This window comes from Aspergillus homomorphus (assembly GCF_003184865.1).
Source record: "Aspergillus homomorphus CBS 101889 unplaced genomic scaffold BO97scaffold_50, whole genome shotgun sequence".
NCBI classification, from domain to species: domain Eukaryota; kingdom Fungi; phylum Ascomycota; class Eurotiomycetes; order Eurotiales; family Aspergillaceae; genus Aspergillus; species Aspergillus homomorphus.
The window spans coordinates 179158-199803 of NW_020291936.1; the positions used below are offsets into that span (position 1 = coordinate 179158).

The following is a 20646-nucleotide window of genomic DNA, read 5'->3' on the forward strand; positions in this document are numbered from 1 at the left end:
GCAGCTTACGTAGGTCGATCTTGCGATCTCCTGGGTCCATTTTTATGCATCTACGTTTCTTTTCTCCAAGGTCGTATTGCTACTCTCCCTATTCAATGCGGAGTCAATTATACCAAAGATCCATTGTTTCGGAGAAGGCCTTGCAAAGGCATAAGTGCATACTCTGAGAGCATTGGTGTCCTAAATTTGGAACCATAATCATTCAAAAAAAAAGTAGCCATAATAATATCATCCGAGCGGTATAATGCAACTCGCATAATAAATCACTTCATCAGCAAATTGACAGCCCAAGGAACACTAAGTCCTCGCAAATCACCATAGTGCTGGCCCACACCCAGGAAAACGATGGGAATGCCCGTCGCATGAACCATGCTGACAAGAGTGCCCACCATGTCACCAACAGTATCGCATTTACTGATAATGAAGCCGTCAAGGTTTCTTCCCGTGCCAAAGGCCTGGTTGAAGTTGCGAGCCTGCATGACGCTGTCCGTACCGACGAGCGCCTCACCAACCATGAAAATCTTATCGGGCTTAGCAAACTTGGCGAATTTTTCCAAAGAGGACATCAGACGTTGGTCGTTGTGACGACGACCGGCGGTATCGATCAAAACAACATCGAAATTGTTGGCTGCACCGTATTCTACGGCATCCTTGGCCACGTTCGCTGCGTCCTTGCCGTAACCCTTCTCGTACAGTTCCACTTCACCGGCATTCTCACGCTGGCTGAGTTCCTTGAGATTTCGGGCATGAACACGGAGCTGCTCCACTGCTCCGGACCGGAAAGTGTCACAGGCCGCGATCAGAACACGATAGTTGTTCTGCAGCAAGAAGTAACAAATCTTTCCAAGGTTGGTGGATTTTCCAACACCATTGACCCCAACAATGGAAATGACATATGGGCGGGGAGTGGCTAGCTTGGCCGTAGGTGATGTGACGGCATCAATCTCACGAAGAAGGTCGAGAGAGGAGGTTGGTGTCAGGATCTTCCGTAGAGAGGATTCCATGGCCAAACGCAGGGCTGCATCTACACTTTGGAAGTTGCCCGTCTTCTTCCCGATGAGCTCCCGCTTGACACCGTCGCAAAGCCGGACTGCCGCTTCCCGCGCAACGTTCTTCTTCAGGAGATGATCTTCCATGGTCTTCAAAGGCTTGTCCAGATCAGCTTCCGTCAAAACTTTACCGCCGACAATGTTGCGTAGGAGGCCACCGATGGCATTGAAGCCCGAGCCAACGAGACCGGAAGAAGCAGCTTCCTTAGATTTCGCGCTCTCCGCACTCTCAAGAATCGAGTGGACTTCGTCTCCGAGATCCTTAAGCACGAACTGGCCTTTACCAGTTCTCCGGCCCCAGGATTCTTCAGAGACAGCCTCCACCGCCGGCACCTGTACCTCCTCACCGTCGGCCGGAGCCGAGTAGTCCAGGATGCGACCATCGTCTTCATCGGCGAAACCATCCGCATCCCACCGACGCATCTTCTTCCCACTCTTCGGTGTCCTTTCCTTCCGACCCTTCTCATCCCCGGATGAGGCATTGGCGCTGGAATTAGCGGCCTTGCGTCCGCGGCGCGACATACGGCCTCCGGGGCCTAGCTTGGCGGCAAGGAGGTGGCCGGCAACGGGCGTTGTCGACCTTGATGTATCTGGAGTCTGGGGTGGCGTACCCTCGTCTGAGGTGACCACGCCGAGCGCAGCTTGTTGCTGCGCTTTGCGAATTTTAGCAACATTCAAGAACCGGAGGCATGCGGTAGAAACATACCTTTAAGAAGGCCAGGGACCGATGGTGGTGGTGGGCCCCCATTGTCAGACGAAACAAGCGGATCTTTCTTGACAACCGCATTCGCCACATGACTCTCCGATGCGACAGGCCCCGAGCTGCCCTCAAGTTCTCGCACTTGTTGGTCAAAGTATTTGTCAAAGGGATATTCTATCACCCTTGCGCGAGCGCTTCGCAGTTGATCTTTGTACAAGTCAATATACAGGGTAGCGATATTGTCGAGGAGTTTGTCGATCCAGCCCAGTTGTAGGAGTGACTGGTAAACGGCCTGAGTCACAGTATGTTAGAGACGGGAAACCAACATTGCAGTAGACACAGCACGCACCACAAAGATAAGATTGAACTCTTTGACCCTCTTCCATTTTAAAGTATACTTCTCCTTTCTGAATGCCGGCGATGTGTTGTTTGGCCCTTGCAGCTGGGATTTCTCCTCGATGAAAACATCATTGATAAGGCTGTTGACCACGTGGGCGCCAACGGGGGCGTACGACTTTGACCAAAGGACTAAGCCGGAGGCGTCAAGAATCTCGAAGGCTTCCAACATTTTCGGAGGTGCTATAAGTTGTTTGCTGCGTGATGTAATAATCGAGTTGGAGGGTTGATGATGAGGTCCGCGCGGGTGGGGAATGTGTGGGCGTGGGCGGCAAGCTGATCTATCGGGGAGCGGAAGGGACGGCGGACTTCAGCCACGTATAAACACCTTCATCTCATCTCATCTCCCACTAAGCTCCAGCATTGTGCCAAATCCACTAGCTCTCTGCCGCTACGGCGCCCCACGAAACCCCAGTATCATCTTCATCGATAAAGCTCAGTCTTGAAGCCAGCCCATAGTTCTCGACAGCTTCCAGAAATATGTATCGCCAGTCGTTCGCTCCACCTCCAGCGCAGTCGCCTCCGCTTCATCACCCGGTGCCTCAGCATGTGTCGACAGTTCCTATGATGCGCTCGCCGCCGCCTCCGACATCTCAGCAATCTCAGTCTGCGGGCTATGGCAACCCATACCAGCCCGCACCTGCGCAAGGCGGCAGTGGGACCTATGGTCCGGGGTTCGGCCAGTTCATCAATGATCCAACGGCGCAGATGAGTTTTCAGGTCGGCAAGACGGCGATGATGGCTGGTCAGGAGTATATGGAGCAGAACGTAAGCAGTGCCAATTTCATCGAGTCACGCTGTGAAAGCGCATAGCTAATGTCCCCCATTAGTTAAATCGTTACGTCTCCATTCCTGCCCTCAAGCATTACTTCAACGTCTCCAACTCCTACGTCTTGAACAAATTGACTCTAGTTCTCTTCCCATGGCGACACAAGCCCTGGTCCCGTCAGCAGGCACGCCTCACAACGGCTGCAGCTGGCCCCAATGGCCAGATTTCCCAGCAGCAGTACTCCTCCATGTTCCTCCCTCCGCGTGATGATCTGAACTCGCCCGACATGTATATCCCTGTCATGGCGCTTGTTACCTACATTCTGCTCTCGGCCATGTTGGCAGGATTCCGCGGGAACTTCCATCCGGAACTCCTAGGATCGATCACGACAACAGCTATTGCGGTGATTTTGTTTGAGATCATGTGCTTGAAGCTGGCTATGTACATTCTCAGCATCAACAACGAGTCCCAGCTCCTGGACCTTGTTGCCTACTCCGGATACAAGTTTGTCGGAATCATTCTCACCCTCTTGACATCTGAGATCCTCACCCCGGGTAGAGGCACCGGTGGTTGGGTTGGCTGGGCCGTCTTTGTCTACACGTTCCTGGCGAATGCTTTCTTCCTGGTGAGTCAATCCATGCTAATACTCCATTGTCCACGCGCTAATCACTGATGTCTGTCAGCTTCGCTCCCTGAAATACGTTCTCCTCCCCGATTCAACCAGTGATGCCTCTATGCGTTCTGGGTCCATGCACACTGTTGCCCGCTCCCAGCGCAACCGTCGTACCCAGTTCCTGTTCGTTTATGCGTATATCATTCAGTTCATCTTCATGTGGGTGTTGAGTCGTGAGGGCCCGACCGCGACTGCTGCGGGGGTGGGCGCTGGCTCCTCGTGATAGGCTCGTCGGTCGACACCAAATAATGACATAGATGGACCTCACGAAAAGAAATCCAGGATGTCATGCTGACGCCTTAAGCATCTTCCCATGTAAAACTTTTTATCGCATGTTATGTTAGCATATAGTTAGATTCTTAGCAGCGTTGAAGCTTTCCTCGAAATTAAATTATAATTGTATTCAGTTGATCTATTACTTAACACCATGCACGACCAGCAAAAGAGCATTAAAGGGGAACATACGCTTGTGCGAGAGTGACGTTCTAGAGCTACGGCAGGAAGTGTTTGTGGAAGTGAAAATTAATGCATTTATTATCAAGATAACTATGGCAAGATTGAATCGAGACCTATTTTGCGAAGGTTAGAGACCAGTCAAAGCAAAACGAGTGAGAATCCAGAATCTGAATTTGAAGTGTTCCTCAGAGATCTTGGTGATGAGGGAAATATCATTGCCAGAAGGCATCAATTACTATCTAGGCGTGATATCATGTTTGTAATCACCGGAACTGGGGAGGGCAGACGAAAGCGAAAAAAATCCAACGTACCATATTGGCAAAATCTGGGAGGCAGAGGTGATGAGCGTATAATCTGCTGGTAACGTCTTTTCACAATGTTAGCAACGAGTCACACAAGAGATGAGTGAGCAACAGTGTGAAGTGGAAGAGATATCAGAATATGTAAGAAATGAATATCATGCTGCAGCGCTGTATAGAATACCCCGGCGAGGGTTTCACAGACACTGGGTCAATCGCAAATTACCGCATCATGTAAGGATAGGGCGAGTTGGGAGCGGAATAAAAAGAAAGTGTATGCATACCAGTAGAACACACGGTCAGCGTACACTGTCGAGTTAGTGTAGCTTGCCTGATGTAGCAGAGCTACAAAAGGCAAATGAGCGATCGTCATGAGCAGAACCACATTTGTTCTGAGGTTCCGAAAGTCTGGAACCTGTTGCAGAAAAGCAAAGCTGCGCAGAGAGACAGAAACACCAGCAAACAAATTGCGATGAAGAGGAAGCTTAAAAGGCGCGGTGGTCGGAACGGAAAATATCCGATGGCCGATGGAGCGCGCTAAGCCGCGGAAGCAGCCCTAGGCCGCACGCAAACACCCTGCGGCGACCTGCTACTGGCTGCTAAGCGAGACTCTTGTGGGCGAAGGGCCGCAACCACCGAAATTCGCTATCCAGTCAGCCTGTCGAGCGAGACGAGACTTGTGCGTTTAGGACGACCTTCGACAACCCCGACATTTCGACAACAAATCACCACCACCGTCCCACCCGGAGTCTGTCGACCGTGAGTCTTGTCGCCCCCTCCTTTCGTCCACCCCGTCACACGCAACATCAACTAAACTCGCCTCTTTTTTTGCTCTGAAACAGGAAGCCTTCGCCATGGCCGATATCGATGTCACGATTGCTCAATGGAAGCTGGTTGAGGTTGGCCGCGTTGTGCTGATCCGCAGCGGTCCCTACACCGGCAAGCTCGCTGCCATTGTCGAGATTGTCGATCACAGACGTGTACGTTCGTTCTATGCAAATTCGCGCGGAAATGGAGGAGGAATCCCGGCAAACTTGAAGTCGGGGAGGCGACATGCGGGATTGGGAAGTTTTTGGGAGGAAACATGAGAATTGACACGAGTTGCACCCGATTAGGTTCTGGTTGATGGTCCCTCCACCGAGGAGAAGAAGATCGTCCCCCGTCACGTCCTCCCTCTCGCCCACGCCACCCTCACCCACTTCGTCATTCCCCAGCTGCCCCGTGCCGCCGGTACTGGCCCCGTCAAGAAGCTCTGGCAGAAGAACGAGATCGATGGCAAGTGGGCTCAGAGCGGTTTCGCCAAGAAGACCGAGCGCGCCGAGCGCAGGAAGAACCTGACCGACTTCGAGCGCTTCAAGGTCCTCAGACTCCGCAAGCAGGTACGTGCGACATGTGATGGATTTGTGATTTGCGCATAGGGAGGGATGGAACCGAGAGTGGATTGGGCTTTTGTCTCGAGTGGTCGATTGCAAATGGTGTTATATGCGCGCTGGAAACCGGAAGGCTGACATGTTCGACTCCACAGGCTCGCTACGAGGTCCAGAAGGCTCACGCCAAGCTCAGAGCGGCTGCTCCCAAGGCATAGATGGTTATTGGGGCTCGGTGCAAAGTGTGACAGGGTGCCTTAGGACGGGGTTTATTTGCTGAGGGTTTAATTTATTTCAGCAAAAAATAACGCTGTATGCATTATTTGACAGCATAAAAATGATTCAAGAACCTTTGATATCCTGACATGGCTTGTTCTCGTACGTCATCGAAAGTTGAAAGCCGCCCGCGCGCCCGGAACGCCTTTCAGTGAGTATGTGACTATGATACAACTGGGTCTTTGACGACTTGACATCAGCGGGTCAACAACTCCTGAGAAGGAAATGGGCAATGAACACAATTTAGAACTTCAAAAAAAGAACCAAGAGGAATTTCATTGTAAATTTGTTAAATCCATGATCCAAGGCTAGATTCATGATCTGAGAATGGTAAAATAAATAGCATATAAAAGCGGTGACATGGAGCTTGGTTGTAGTGTATGATCTGTATGTATGTAGATGAGCCGCTGCTTGTGTGTCTGGGGGGAGGGTCCCCAATAAGCTCGCTAACGATTTTCGGCAGGATGACATTCACACAGCTTCACGACTTCCCAACTCCAACCAAGGCAAAAAAATCCCCTCCATCCACCACAGTCCTCTGTTCTGTGTCCAGGTATGTTAAAATGGAAACTGAAACCGCTCAGATGCATTTTCCGCTCGAATTTAGCGATTTTCTGCAATTTTGTGGGAAACCCAGGGTCTCTTGGCCCCAATTCGAGTCTCGTCCCAAATCACCACCTGTGCAGTCCCATTACCGTACGAATCGCTGACCTTTCAATTCCCCAAACACAGCCCACTTTAGGCTTACTCAATTTCACACAAAATGGCCGATCCCCGTATTGAAGAGCTTCCCGACGAGGAGGTCCCCAAGACCCAGGTTGAGGATGCCGGCAGCGACTCTGAGTCCGAGGCTGGCGATGAGCCCACCATCCCCGGTGGTGCCGCCGTCACCATCCACTCTCGCAACGAGAAGAAGGCTCGCAAGGCCATTGGCAAGCTCGGCCTGAAGCACGTCCCTGGCATCACTCGTGTCACTCTCCGCAGACCCAAGAACGTATGCAATGCGACCGCACCCTTACCCCGCTATCCGCGAATCGCTCAACAGGCGTCCTGCCCTGATTTTGGATGCTTGTCGACGAGCGGAGGAATGTGACAGCAGAGGCTAATCTATCTCCCAAACAGATCCTTTTCGTCATCAACCAGCCCGATGTCTACCGCTCCCCCACCAGCAACACCTGGATGTACGTGGTTTCTATCCTCTCAGACTATCGATGGATTATCAAGCTTACACAATGCCAACAGCATCTTCGGTGAGGCCAAGATCGAGGACCTGAACTCCCAGGCTCAGGCTTCCGCTGCTCAGCAGCTCGCCGAGGCCGCTGCCAACGAGCACGCCGGTCACGACCACGAGCACGACCACGCCCAGGGCAAGGCCCCCGAGGCTGAGGCCAAGAAGGAGGAGGAGGAGGATGACGGCGAGGAGGTTGATGAGACCGGCCTCGAGGCCAAGGACATCGAACTGGTTATGGCCCAGGCTAATGTGTCTCGCAAGAAGGCCGTCAAGGCTCTTCGGGAGAACGACAACGATATTGTCAACTCCATCATGGCTCTCAGCATATAAGCGTTGTCAACTTAATCGCACGCGTCAGTCGGTGAGATGTGTCGACCCTGCTGACAGGCTGGATTGTGGGTGCGAGACCAGATTGACATACCCTAGGGTGGATGTCCTGGCTGGCCCCATTGTGTAAATCAATTAGCCAAAAAAGCAGAATTGAATGATCCAGAGCATGACTTGAAGTGTCTATCCGTAGTGTGTAAAGATATGCATCTACATTTGAGATAAGATATGCTTGACGTAGTGACATCGGCCATTGCAGCCATACGCATGGCCTCCTGGTGCTGCAACCCGCGTTGTGCTGTGGCCGTTCGGAAGACGGGAAATTGGGTCACGTGACGGCATCCCCATTCCAAATCTTGCCGAGTCAACCCTCAACCTCCCGGATTCTCCAGCTTTGCACGTTGACCTCCCCTCTCCCTCCCACTCCCTCTCATAGCACATTTCAAAATGGCCGCCGTATGTTTTTACCGCCTCTCTCGATATTCTGTGCCAGTTTTCCGGTGGTCAACTCACTAATTTGGTCGAATTACAGCGTAGCGCCGCTCTCAAGATCGACTGGACCAAGGTGACCAGCTCGCTCGGTCTCCGCGGTCAGACCGCTGCCTCCCTCCAGGCTTTCAAGAAGCGTAACGACGACGCGCGCCGCAAGGTCCAGATTCTGTCCGAGCAGCCCCAGACCGTCGACTTCGCCCACTACCGCAAGGTCCTGAAGAACCAGGCCGTTGTCGACCAGCTCGAGAGCCACTTCAAGAGCTTCAAGCCCGCCACCTACGATGTCAACCGCCAGCTAAAGGCCATTGATGCCTTCGAGGCGCAGGCCGTCAAGAGCGCCGAGGAGACCAAGGGCAAGGTCGAGGTCGAACTCCGCAACCTCCAGAAGACCCTCGAGAACATCGAGACCGCCCGTCCCTTCGAGGACCTCACTGTCGTACGTTGCGACCGTCGGCCCCCATTCTATCCGGTTCATTCTGACCATTTTCTTTCGTATAGGACGAGGTCGCTGCTGCCCAGCCCGAGATCGACGAGAAGACCTCCTCCCTTGTCCAGAAGGGTCGCTGGATGCCGGCCGGCTACAAGGTGCGTTATCTCCCCCTTGATCAAACAGCAATGACAGTGGCTACGGCCGCTACGAATTGGAGAACCAGACTAATTCACTTTCCGAACTGTAGGAGCGCTTCGGCGAGATGTCCGTTGTTTAAACTGGCAGTATCCCTTGTATGCAACTCCCGTCCACTTTTTGCCCTTCAATCTTCAGATATAGTCACACAACCCACAAAGAAAGAAAGCTTTCCTTACCCCACATTTCTGTCAAGCATGTTGGCCAGCTAGGATACCCCTCCTGCCTTGTGTCTGGTCGTGTGATCTCTTCGTTGTAGGGTTATGTATAGAAACAATCCGTTCAATCTTATGGTTTCCCTATCCTTGTTTCTAAGACATGGGATGCTGTCTTTGTTCGTTGATACCACTAGGATTAAATCAGGTACATCATTTGTATCACTCTTGGACAAGACTTACATGGCATGGATATTCATGTTCATCTAAGTTCGAAGTAAAGCAGGTATAATTTGCATGAGTGATATAGATATAGATATAGGTCAGAAGGTGCATAAGAAACAGAGGAGCTGCTTATAGTGATTAGGATCTGGATCTGGCTCGGCACTTTTCGCATGATGGCGTTCACACCCTCATTTTGTCAGAACTTGTCGGGGGGCAGGTTGATCCTCTCCTCCAACATTGTCTGTCAGCATCCATGGATATGTACAGTAGTCTTCGCTGATTCTCCATGATTGATGCTTACCCTAATAGTAATGCAACCTTGTTCCCAGATACCGAACACCGAAGCTTGCGGCACCATACGCATGTGCCACTATTGCAGAACATATAGCCTCTACGAGCATAAGTATACCCATCCCTTGACAGCCCATGTAGGCTGAACGGTGGACCACGTGCAATTCCGCCCCGAAGTTTCGCCGACCGCCTCGTCACCCACGTTTCCTCCTCCCATCCGCTGAGGTGGAATTGTTATCCTGTACTATGGACAGGGGCATATATGCACACAATCCTTCCAAGTTGCATTCCTCATCCACTAGGATTAAGTCTGTCACCCATTGATGCACTAGCCCTCGTCAGTATCTGCACTTGACATCAGTCATCGGTTGACGTAATGTACGTCATGATTGAATATTAGTAGTTTGAACGTCCGAGTGAGTACTCCTCACGACAATGTACAGCAACACAGGCAGTGGCTTGATTAAGTCCACCTGAACGAGACGCCATCCAGAGAACCTACCGAGAGAGGTATAGCATCTCTTCATAGTACTTCCTATCTGATACAAACATACACCTCTCACAACGACATCAACGATATACTCGTATAACAGCACCAATGGCCCGCTTCACTCCGGTCTCAGCGGCATCCAAACTCGAATCTCTCCCTGTAGAGATCATCCAACAAATCTTCCTCCACTGCCTAGAGATCAATCTCCCGCGGGCATCTCTACGTCTGGCCAACGCGCTGTCCGATCCAGTTCTATACACCTGGATGATCCGGCTCGCATTCAGCAGCACCAATGCGAGCGCCGACAGGGACTTCTTCACGCAGGACTTCCTCCCGTGGCCGCTCGACTTCTTCGCCCTCTCTCCGCACCAGCGGCGAGACCTGCAAAGCCACCTCCTGTTCTGCCGCTGGTGCACGCTGCCCTTGATCCGCCAATGCCAGCGCGACTACATCCTGCATACGATCCGGCGGAAATGCCGGCCGGGGGTGGACTTCCACTTCAGCCCGGAAGACGAAGCCACCCTCCTCAACTTCGGGGAGCACTACGACGAGTATTTCAGTAAGAGCAGCAGCAGCAGCAGCAGCAACAACAGTAGCAGCGATAACCAGGATAAACCCGACCTCACCCTCCACGGATACCCTATCCCCGGCAGCGACAGCAGTCCGAAAGACCGCAAACCGCACAAAATCACGATCCACCTGCAAGACGGGGCGATCACCATCCGCCCACCAGGCGAGATCTACGCCTTCAACCTAACATCATTTCCGACGCCCACCATCTCCTCGCCGAACACCTTCCGCCTGCCGGCGTGCGGAACCGCCGGCCCCAGGGGAACGCTGCTGGCGCGAGTGCCCGAGAAACTGCTGCGGCCGCCGTGGACGCCGGCGAAGTTCGAGTTCCTGCAGCTCCTGGCCAAGGACGCGTACATCGACCGCACGCCGTCGCACACCCGCACGCGGCGCGTGCTGCGGCAGACGATCCGGGACCGCGACCCCGCGACGTTCCAGCGGCTCCTGCGCATGAGCGTGCGGGTGCCGTGGTATGATTTCCCCGTGCCGTGGCCCGTAGGCGGGAATCTGTTCTACGCGGCCCTGAAATATGCCCCGCCGCCCTGTGGGGAGGATGATGATGTCTTCGTCAAGACGCTGTATGATGAGCGGTGGAGGGATATTCCCCCTGATGACGCTCAGTTGATGTTCTATTTGTCCGAGAGGTTGTGTGAGCCGCCTAGTCGTCAACGAGCGCGAGAGGAAGCGAGTAGGCGTTCATTGGGATAGCACATCACATTACTTACGTCTTTACCTGAACAGGTTATCTGTTTATGATAAATGTTTCGAAGAAAAGAATCATATTAATTCAAGCAAGTAGAATCAACCAAGCAACAAACAGGATATCAATAAATCACTCATCCCCTAGACTGAACAGACAAAGGAAAAAACTCCGCGCAATCCATAAAGTCGTAACTCATACACCCATGAGGTCTCTTCCCAATCCCCATGGTATCTTGAATGGAAAAGTCAAAAGGTATCCAGATGGTATCTCCACTCCTCCTATCTTTTCCCACGACAAGAGTCAAGAGTCAGTCAAGCTAGACCCTAGACCTCCGACCCCTCGTGCGTCGACGGTTCCCGCAGTAGCCGCAGGTCAGGCAGGAGATGATCACGTCGAAGAGGGTGACGATGCCGTCGATGATGGCCTTGCAGACGGAGCCGATGGTGTTGACGATGCCCATTAGGCAGGCGCCAATGGCGTGGAAGACGCTTTGGATCTGGGGATTGTCAGTTAGCTTTATACTCTCTTATTGAAGATGGGATGGAGGCGGGGGGGGAAGCATACACAAGAGACGACGGCGCCCATTTTGAATTATGTATTTGGTGGTTGTTGTTCGGTAGAATGTATGTGTGTATGTGTGTATTCAGCGGTTGAGTTTGCAGTAGTGTTGTTCAAGTATCGAAGACCGGTATCGACGAGAACTTATTTAGCAGTCTTAGTCCCCTGAGACGAATAACTTGAAGAAGCAGTAGAGTGGACAGTGGGATCAGTAAAAGGACGCATTGTATGCTTTCTTTCTCTCTCTCTTGCTCTGTGGTGAGAATCAGTGCAGTATAAATATCCCGTGTCGTGCCTTAGAAGACTTGTCAAACTTCAAATGATGTATGTCTCAAACGAAAAGAAAAAAAGATTGACATGGCTTCCCCCACCACCCGCCGACGAACAACACGGGACAGACAGAAATTGCATGCGATGCCGTCATACCGTCATAGTGATTCTATGGCTCTATGCCTTGGTTGCAGTCACTGACCGTCTCAGGCCTCACGGAAAAGGAAAACCCTTGCGGATCGCTCCCGAAAAAGGTCTCGCCACTGATAGTAAGGTAAGGCTGGCTGGTTCGAGAACCACCTTTTTTTCCGTTACTTAGTATTTGTGGCTGCTTTTTGGTATGAGAAAGGGTTGATTGTGTTTGGAGGAAAGAGAATGTGACGTCATGGTGTCAGTCAGTCAAGCAGCCCAAAAATAACACGCACGGTTCGCATTCTACGGTACTTACCTTTTTTGTCTAGCTGTAGCTGTTGGGAAGGGATCGCACGTGATGAGCTGGCTGTTTATTTCCCCTCGTTGAACCAATGGTAATGACATACTCAGTTACTGACTTTCTACATCATGGATACCCTTTCACTCATACTCTCGGGCGTTAAACGGGGTGGGTCCACCTCGTCTGGGGTAAAGTTGATGGGTGTGGGTAAATATGACATACGTAGTACAACGTATTACCTTTAAGGTTCACTTGTCAGGGGTAGTTGATTAGGTATTTGGTTTGTTGAGGAAACTGGTGTCCGAGAATGATGTTGCGCTGCAAATCCCGTACGGAAGTGTTGCGTTGTTGGATGCCCGTGGGAGATGCTGATCGGCGCTGGAATGATGTCCCTGTTCTCTCCGATGATGTCAACGTAGGCGCTTTTGCCAGCCACTCAGCCCTATTGGGAACTTGCTGTCGGGTTCAGGTTGGAAACCCCTGCAGAGGTTCGGGGGCGATCCTGTGGTTCGGAGGAGGATTGTTGATGAGGTAGGTATGTTGATGTATGAGGCGGGATTGTCACCTTGTCCGTGGTGTTACTGTCCCTGATTGAACAGCAAACTTAAGCATGGCAGACAGGCATGCAGGGAGAGAGTTCTATGATTATATTGATTAATGTAATGTATATACTTATACTCGTATTATATGACTACAGTCCCTCCTTATCGTACAGTGGATACACCCTACCCTACCCTACATATTGCCCAACAGCCGCACAATCCCCTTCACCCTCCCGGCCAACGTAATCTGATACCCCGTCTCCACCACTCCCTTACACATCTCCCACGCCCCCGTGCCATTCTCGCGCGGCCCCTCGCCCTTATTGATCGGATAGTCCACGCGCGGTGGGATCCTCGTCGCCATCAACTTCGGAAACCGGTCCACGCACACGGCCTTGAGGTTGCTCACGCCGCGGAGGCCCTCCTCGCCCGCGAACCGGCCGTAGCCCGATCCCTTGACGCCGCCGAAGGGCAGCTGCACCGCGTAGTAGCTGCCGAAGTCGTTGACTGAGACCATGCCCGACCGGATCTCCTTGATGCACCGCACTATGTCCCGCTGGTTGTAGCCGAAGACGCTGGCCCCGAGGCCGTACTCGGTCGAGTTGGCGATCTCGATGGCGTGCGGCACCGAGGTTGCCCGCATCAGCACGAACACCGGCGCGAAGAGCTCCTCCTGCGCGATGCGCATCGCCGGCGTGACGTCCGCCAGCAACGTGGGTGTGAAGTAGTGACCTAGTGGGTGAATGGGGTGCGCGAACCGCTTCCCGCCGCAGACCAGCCGGGCGCCCTGTTTGACGGCGTCGTTGATCAGGGTTTCCAATCGGTCGAAAGAGGCTGGGGAGATCATGGCGCCAACGTCCGGGGCGCCCTGGGCAGATAGCAGGACGGATCCCAGGCGGAGGTTCGCGATGCGCGTGGAGACGATTTCGAGCAGGCGGTCGTAGGCGCCGGGGAGGGCGACGATGCGTTCGATGCCGATGCAGTTCTGGCCCGCGGACTGGAAGACGCCCCGCATGAGGATCGAGGCTATGGCGGGCAGCTCGCTCACCGTGCGCGCGTCGTCCAGGATGAGCGATGGGTCCTTGCCGCCCAATTCGACGGTGACCGGAGTCAGGGCCTTAGCGGCGGATTCGCAGACTTTGTGCGCCACGGGTCGGGAGCCGATGAAGGTGAGCTGGGAGATACCAGGGTGAGAAGTCAGGTAGTCACCCACACGGGGCAAGCAGACAACGCTCTGGACCAGCTCGCGGGGGTGGCCGCAGCTAGTCAGAGCGCCGCGGATGACCTCCAGGAAGAAGTTCGTGCACCAGGCGGTTTGCTCGGACGGTTTCACGACAATGCCGTTGCCTGCGAAGATGGCGCTGATCACCGGCGAGATGAAGTTGTGGAAGGGGTAGTTCCAGGAAACGCAGGCTGAGACCACCCCCAGCGGCTCGTAGGTCACCATGTTCTTCTTGTACATCATGAGGAAATTCGTAGGGCGCGATTCCGGCGTCAGGGCCTTTTCACCGTGGTCGAGGGTCCATTTGAGCTTCTCGGTGGTCACCAGGATTTCTCCGAACGAGGCATCGACTTTGGTCTTCCCAGAATCCAGGCAGCAGGCGGTCACAAGTTCGTCTTGGTGGTCGAGGACGTATCTGTTGTCAGACAAGCCGTCCGTTAGAAACCAGACTTCCCAGCAAGATTCGAGGGCATACATACTTCAGCAGAGTCCGCAAAACCTTCCTCCTGTCAGCGAAACTGGTCTTCGCCCATTCAACCTGTGCTTTCGTCGCAGCCTGGATCGCTCGATCGACATCGTCCGGGGTCGCAGGTTTGATACCAGAGCCGAGGACTCTTCCGTCGGCAGGACAATAGCTCATAATCAGGTTGTCGTTCCATTGCTAACCAAAAAAAAAAAATCGGGAATCAGTCTCCAAGCCCCTCGGGTCACACGCGACAAAGCACAGCAGTCAACTTACCCCCCGGACCTGCCCCTCAATCACTCTCCTCCCTTCTCCCTCAAGCTGATCCCACTTCTTCCCCTCCCAATTGGCCCGAACCTCCGCCGGAATCGGGACATTGAACGAGACAGCAGCCTCCTTCTGGCTGAGGATGTAGAGGTAACCAAGATACACCGCGCCGAGCGAGAGCAGCGCGGCGCCCAGTAGCGGCCCCTGGGTCTGAAGGTGTTCCACGACGGGCTGGAAAGCCGGTGGGATGAATTGAGCTAGCAGATCCATTGAGGCGGGAGCTTTCGCGCTGTGAACTGGCTCTCTTAGGTTGTGCCAGACACTTTTGCCGGATGAGTCCAGGCGGACGCAAACAAAAAACGAATTGGATGGGGGGAAGCAGTCTCCGACGAGGGGGGGGGAGAAAGAAAGTGGTTCGATTGTTTATCGCAGACTCCGATACGCGGGTGCACGGACCACTTATGGGGCTTTGCGGATTGCTGGTGGGTTCATCAGGGTTCAACTTGTGCATCGGAGGTTCAATTTTATGGATTTAGATATGATTGAGTGAGATATCGAGAGACTATGCTTTTGGACTTGCAAGTGGTAAATGAATCGGGTGAGGTGTGTAGTTTTCTCTTCTCGTGGCATGTAGAAGGCATCTAGCAATAATGGTGAAGTATATATTTAAGCCATGGCCGTTCAGAGGCCTCATCGGGCATGATCGACCACTACAATTCTTCAACGCCGATCATAGCATCAAGTCCCTCCCTTCCGCTTCCCCGTCCTCTTCACCAAATGGTCAATCACGCAACCCTCCTCCCAACGCGCAGACGACTGCCCCGTAATAGCCCGACAACGCGGGCAAGCCTTCCCATGCCGGATAAGCAGCTGATGCAGCGAATACTTCAAATGATCCGGGATGCGCACCTCCAGATGCCCGAACGCCGTCACCTCAGTCACCTTACTGGGCGGCACCCAGCCCAACCACTTGCAGATGCGAAAGATATGCGTATCGACCGCGAAGCACGGGCGCTGTAGACAGAACAGCAGCACACAGCCGGCCGTCTTGGGCCCAATCCCAGGGTACTTGACCAGCTCCGCCATCGCCTGCTCCGTACTGAGCGTATGCAGATGATTCAGCGACAGGAAATTCTGGTCCGCACACGCAATCTCATACTTCTTGTTATCCTCGGACTGGTTCAGAAGCGCATCCTGCTCATCCTTCCCGGCCGCCGACGACAGCTTCTCATCTGCAGCCGCCGCCGCCGCCCCACCGACCAAGACATCCCTCCGCGCCCTATTCTCCGCGTAGACCATATCGAGAATCGCCTTGATCTTCTTACTCTTCACATCCGCCAATCCACCGCTCTTGATCGCCTCGAAGACCTCCTTCACCGGCGCCCGCCGCACCGCGTCCCAGTCCACACTCCCCTTGCCGATCCCAGACTCGAGAATCCCGAACCGCTGTACCAGCCCGTTGAACGCTATGGCCGAGTTCCTCCCCGTCGTGGCGCCGCTGAGCAGTGTCCGGATGAGCGCGTCCAGCACGGACGGCACCTCGCCGCAGCCCGTCACGGTCAGCGACGGCTCCGGGATGGTGGCCGGCGCCACGATCTTGCCGTGGATCGAGGAGAGGAGGCGGTCGACTTCTTCGCATTCTTCCGGCGTCGGGTGTGGCCAGTCTGGGAACGGGCTCACGCCTGGTGTTAGGCCGTAGTTGTTTGCTTTCGCTTTCGTTTGCGCTTGCATGGGGTTCTTGGGGCTAGAGCTGGGGCTGGCGCTGTGTGGAAGGGCTTTGTCAACGGTGGTTTGCAGGTCCTGTGCGAGTGTGTTGAGGTCTTCCTCCTTCTTGATGGGTGAGTAGATGCGCTTCGCGGGCTTGACTCCGCTGTTGGCTTGGGGCTTCGCGCCTAGGTTGTGAGGGAGCTCGTTGAGGTCTTTTGGCTCGGTGGAAGGGGTGGTTTTCTTGCGTCGTTTGGGGGCAGGCTCTGGGATGCCATCTTCGAGCTTGGGGGAGATGATGCCGTTGCGTTGTTGCGGATACACTCTTTCTTGGCTGGGGGAGGTTTTGGAGAGATGAACGCTCGATAATGGGGACGACGCAGAGTTGCTGGCTTGCGCCTTCGATGCGACTAAGGCTGCCTGGCGCGCTGTGGAACGGGTTATGCGTGCCATTTTAAATGGTAGTGTATAGGAACTAGGAAGGGTATTCAGACTAAGACGAACAAACAAGAAGTTCTAGAGAAAGAATTGAACAAATATACAGAACTTCCGACGCGGAAGATGCATTAGGCTGAATCTATCTGTATGTACAAATTATATCATCGAAAATTGGACCATCGTCATGAGATGAGTCAAGGGAATTGTAGTTGGGTAAAGCCGTCGCCTGACGACACTCCTCGGTCACATGATTCAGTGGAGACCTTCCGTTCAGCCCTTTCAACAGTACGTCATCTCAGAAGAACATGTCTAAAAAGGTATTTGACAATGATGATAAGGGTATCCCAACCCTTCCCGCCATGCACTGGAACGTCAAGCAAATAGCCACCGCAAGTCTTTCAACCACCGTCTACAAAAACTCCAAGACTCCCATATCACAAAATGCCATCCATCGGTATCAAGCCAAGCCATAAACTCGTAATCATTGATGGTCGCCCATGTTGTGGATGCTGATATCCATGCGGTCCTTGACCTTGGGGTGCTCCTCCTGGGAGCGCTTGGGAGCGGAGATGATGCCCACCTTGGGCACTTCCGATTCACTGGGGTTGGCCGCGGGGACAATGTTGCCGCTGGCATCAAGCTTGACGCCGTTGGCAGCGATCTTGAAGTCCGTCTCACTGGCAAAGCCATGCGTGACAGCCTCCTTGGCGCGGTCCAGGGCCTTGATCTTGCGACCCTCGCCGCGGAGCTCCTCTAGGTGGTCGAAGTAGCCGTCAGAGACAGGGGTGATGTAGCTACCACAGAACACACCGACTTCAAAGTCATGGGGTTCAGCAAGGCCGTTCTCCTGAGCGATCTCGGCGCATGCGCCCTTCAGATCGTCCAAGGTCTGGTAAATCACGCTGTCCGCACCAATGTGCTTGGCAATAGCCTCGGCATTGCGACCGTGTGCAACCAGCTCGGTAGGCGATGCCAAATCGATACCGTAGATGTGAGCATGCCTGCCGTGGTGGTTAGCAGATAATTCATTCTCAGAAGGCAAAAGAAACTCACGTGATCTCGGGAGCGCAACTGGCAAAGTAGACCTTCTTGGCGCCGGCTTCCCGGGCCATGGTGACGATTTCCCGACTCGTCGTACCACGCACGATACTGTCATCCACCAGAAGGACATTTCGGTCCTTGAACTCGGCCTGCATGGCGTTCAGCTTGCGGCGTACACCCTTCTGTCTGGTCTTTTGCTCAGGCATAATGAAAGTCCGGAAGACGTAGCGGTTCTTGACGAAGCCTTGGCAGTAGGGCTTGTCAAGATAGCGCGCGACAGCAGCGGCGGAGGTGGTGGATGTCTCGGGAATGGGGATGACGACGTCGATGTCCTTGACCACTTCCGGTCCAAGGAGGTCGAGAATTCTCGCAGCAAGACGGTCGCCCATACGCTGACGGCTACGGTACACGCTAATTCCGTCGATGACAGAGTCGGGACGTGCGAAGTAGACGTATTCGAAGATATCAGGAGCATAGGCTTTCTTGGGTGCCACCTGGCGGAAGACGGGCTCGGCTCCCTTCTGGATGATGACCGCCTCACCCGGCTGGATGTCACGGATGTTGGTGAATCCAAGCTGGTGAAGAGCAACCGACTCGGAGGCCATCATGTAATCCATGCCGTCACAGTCTGCAGAGGGTCTGGAACCGAGGACAAGGGGACGGATACCGTAGGAGTCACGGAAACCAAGGATACCGAAGCCTGATGAGATCAGTAACAATCCTTCATGCGCAATCGACACCTAACATACCGGCGAGCAGAGCAGTGCAAGCGAAACCACCCTGGCATCTTTCGTACATGCGACTCAGACTGGCAAAGACATCCTCATTGTTGACACGGGCCTTCTTCGTCTCGCTCAACTCATCAGCCCAGATGTTCAGCATCAGTTCACTATCACTGTCTGTGTTGATGTGACGGTGAGCCTCGATGTCCAGATATTTCTTCAGCTCGGGAGCATTGATCAAATTGCCGTTGTGGGCCATGCAGATTCCGTATGGACTATTCACGTAGAAAGGCTGGGCCTCGGCATTTGCGCTGCTTCCGGCGGTAGGATATCTCAGATGTCCAATTCCCATCGAGCCCGGAAGATCTGCCACCCTGGCGCCGTCGTTGAAGACCTTGGCAGCCATACCGTTCGACTTGAGCTGATAAATACGACCGCCAGTGGCGCACGTGGCGATACCAGCTGCATCCTGACCTCTGTCTGTATAGTGAAGAACATTTATTAGCCTCGAGCACGCGGGGTTACTGTTGTTGCGGGGCTGCGGGGTGACTCACGCTGGAGCAGGTAGAGTGCCTCATGGAGATCGACGGCAGCGGAAGCCGACGGGTTCGCCTGGATCAGAGCAATGATACCACACATGTTGACGGTAGAGTATTCTGCATGAGAGAACAGAGCAGTCAGTGATTGTTTCTTGCGATTGAATTGCGGGCAAGAAAAATCAAGATTGGATAGCTTGAATCAGATCGGAAAATTATCCGCAATGATGCTTAGGAAGTCTAACATCTATAAAAAAAACCGAAATTCATCATAAAGCAGGAGAGGGACAGAATGTGCAGTGCCAGTCAACAAGTAATTAAGTCATATACTCACATCTGAAAGAGCAATTCAGAATAGTCTGGAGGTACACGCACAGTGTGGTGGTGGTGGTGGCGGGGTGGGAGAAACCGGAACTTCACGAGTGGGAAAAAAGTGGGATAGAATTGTAAATGTCTATGAAGACATAACAGGATTCATGTAAAGGAGAGTGAGGGGAGAGTAGGTGGCAACAATGCCCAAAATCACGTCCACGGAGGAAACAGTGAGCTGGATAACATGGTTAAAGAAGTTTTAGGAGGGAAAGAGGAGAAGGGGAGGAATGGGATCCCATCTTAAGAGAGTTGGTAGAATTTTGTCACGGTTCCCATTTTTTCTACCCCACTGCCATGCCAACCACTTTTACCAACCGAAAGGAGGGACAGAAAATTTGCGGGTGCCGCTAAACCCAAGTTGTAGACTGGGCAGTGAACACCGCCAGGGCCACCGGCTAACCACTTGTAGGAGTATATTCAAAGTATTGCCGATGCCGGAGCAGGCGGTCAACGATCTAAGTTTGTTCCCGGCTTCGGCCTGATCTAAGCCTAGTAGGGATTAGCGAGTACCCGCTTGCTCTGTCCAGTGCCCGCCAGTGCTACTGTTTACTCTTCTAGGAACTCTATACACCTTCAAACTCCCACTGATTTCCAGTCATCACGTTTGTGAAAAGAAACAGACCATCTCAAGATAGCCGCTGTACTCGAAGAGCTTAGCAGCATGTTCGCATTTTTCAGTTCTTCTGCTTTGTCAGCCCTCCTTCTAGCCACCATTCACTGTAGTGGTGCTCTGAATGCGCCGACTAAGCGATCATGTCCGGACCTTCACACATCTCTTGGTTGACTTCAGCAGGCTGCCAAATGCAAACATGCAGACTCTCGTGTTATCCCAAATGCTCAGTTACCTCACCGACACTTCTTCTCTATCATCTTCGTTGTCCCCTGACGCATTCTCCGGTCGTTCCCATCCAACTTTATACACCCGTGGGCTTCACTCATCTCTTCAACCCCATCACGCGGACAATTGGTATTCTCACCTTAGCT

At 53.2% G+C, this 20646-nt stretch overlaps 10 protein-coding genes across 10 annotated transcripts; 5 read left to right on the top strand and 5 right to left on the bottom strand.

Annotated features, from left to right (window-relative positions):
- Positions 1–125: 125 nt before the first annotated feature.
- On the bottom strand, positions 126–2383 carry BO97DRAFT_480704 (signal recognition particle receptor subunit alpha). Its single transcript, XM_025700769.1, has 3 exons — positions 2099–2383; positions 1756–2041; positions 126–1702 (listed from the first exon to the last, which is right to left on the bottom strand). The coding sequence occupies exons 1-3, from the start codon at positions 2315–2317 to the stop codon at positions 264–266; spliced, it is 1944 nt and encodes a 647-aa protein (XP_025547507.1). The 5' UTR covers positions 2318–2383; the 3' UTR covers positions 126–263.
- An 87-nt stretch (positions 2384–2470) lies between these two features.
- BO97DRAFT_376863 (protein transporter YIF1) lies at positions 2471–3970 on the top strand. Its single transcript, XM_025693038.1, has 3 exons — positions 2471–2913; positions 2976–3539; positions 3598–3970. Exons 1-3 carry the CDS (start codon positions 2626–2628, stop codon positions 3808–3810), a joined length of 1065 nt encoding a protein of 354 aa, XP_025547508.1. The 5' UTR covers positions 2471–2625; the 3' UTR covers positions 3811–3970.
- Positions 3971–5010: 1040 nt separating this feature from the next.
- Positions 5011–6297, top strand: BO97DRAFT_408426 (60S ribosomal protein eL14). The gene is made up of 4 exons (XM_025695861.1): positions 5011–5101; positions 5185–5322; positions 5458–5721; positions 5868–6297. The coding sequence occupies exons 2-4, from the start codon at positions 5197–5199 to the stop codon at positions 5925–5927; spliced, it is 450 nt and encodes a 149-aa protein (XP_025547509.1). The 5' UTR covers positions 5011–5101; positions 5185–5196; the 3' UTR covers positions 5928–6297.
- Positions 6298–6469: 172 nt separating this feature from the next.
- On the top strand, positions 6470–9035 carry BO97DRAFT_473127 (ATP synthase D chain, mitochondrial). Its single transcript, XM_025700207.1, has 7 exons — positions 6470–6538; positions 6718–6979; positions 7108–7166; positions 7228–7516; positions 8076–8471; positions 8534–8620; positions 8713–9035. Exons 2-7 carry the CDS (start codon positions 6749–6751, stop codon positions 8740–8742), a joined length of 1092 nt encoding a protein of 363 aa, XP_025547510.1. The 5' UTR covers positions 6470–6538; positions 6718–6748; the 3' UTR covers positions 8743–9035.
- A 545-nt stretch (positions 9036–9580) lies between these two features.
- On the top strand, positions 9581–11136 carry BO97DRAFT_408429 (uncharacterized protein). The gene has a single exon (XM_025695862.1). It carries the CDS (start codon positions 9930–9932, stop codon positions 11097–11099), a length of 1170 nt encoding a protein of 389 aa, XP_025547511.1. The 5' UTR covers positions 9581–9929; the 3' UTR covers positions 11100–11136.
- Positions 11137–11431: 295 nt separating this feature from the next.
- On the bottom strand, positions 11432–11679 carry BO97DRAFT_309846 (uncharacterized protein; the record flags this gene model as incomplete). Its single annotated transcript, XM_025691204.1, has 2 exons — positions 11432–11590; positions 11659–11679. Coding segments are annotated over 2 exons (180 nt in total), but the record flags the coding sequence as incomplete, so codon positions are not given.
- Positions 11477–12261, top strand: BO97DRAFT_408431 (uncharacterized protein). The gene has a single exon (XM_025695863.1). The coding sequence runs from the start codon at positions 11975–11977 to the stop codon at positions 12239–12241; it is 267 nt and encodes an 88-aa protein (XP_025547513.1). The 5' UTR covers positions 11477–11974; the 3' UTR covers positions 12242–12261.
- Positions 12262–13054: 793 nt separating this feature from the next.
- Positions 13055–15254, bottom strand: BO97DRAFT_398464 (aldehyde dehydrogenase family protein). Its single transcript, XM_025694192.1, has 3 exons — positions 14859–15254; positions 14599–14780; positions 13055–14534 (listed from the first exon to the last, which is right to left on the bottom strand). The coding sequence occupies exons 1-3, from the start codon at positions 15117–15119 to the stop codon at positions 13091–13093; spliced, it is 1887 nt and encodes a 628-aa protein (XP_025547514.1). The 5' UTR covers positions 15120–15254; the 3' UTR covers positions 13055–13090.
- A 339-nt stretch (positions 15255–15593) lies between these two features.
- BO97DRAFT_331434 (endonuclease III domain-containing protein) lies at positions 15594–17000 on the bottom strand (the record flags this gene model as incomplete). Its single annotated transcript, XM_025691348.1, has 2 exons — positions 15594–16073; positions 16110–17000. Coding segments are annotated over 2 exons (1371 nt in total), but the record flags the coding sequence as incomplete, so codon positions are not given.
- Positions 17001–17239: 239 nt separating this feature from the next.
- Positions 17240–19748, bottom strand: BO97DRAFT_222586 (amidophosphoribosyltransferase). Its single transcript, XM_025690650.1, has 5 exons — positions 19625–19748; positions 19309–19410; positions 18782–19234; positions 18045–18732; positions 17240–17992 (listed from the first exon to the last, which is right to left on the bottom strand). Exons 2-5 carry the CDS (start codon positions 19391–19393, stop codon positions 17473–17475), a joined length of 1746 nt encoding a protein of 581 aa, XP_025547516.1. The 5' UTR covers positions 19394–19410; positions 19625–19748; the 3' UTR covers positions 17240–17472.
- Between the last annotated feature and the right edge of the window lie 898 nt (positions 19749–20646).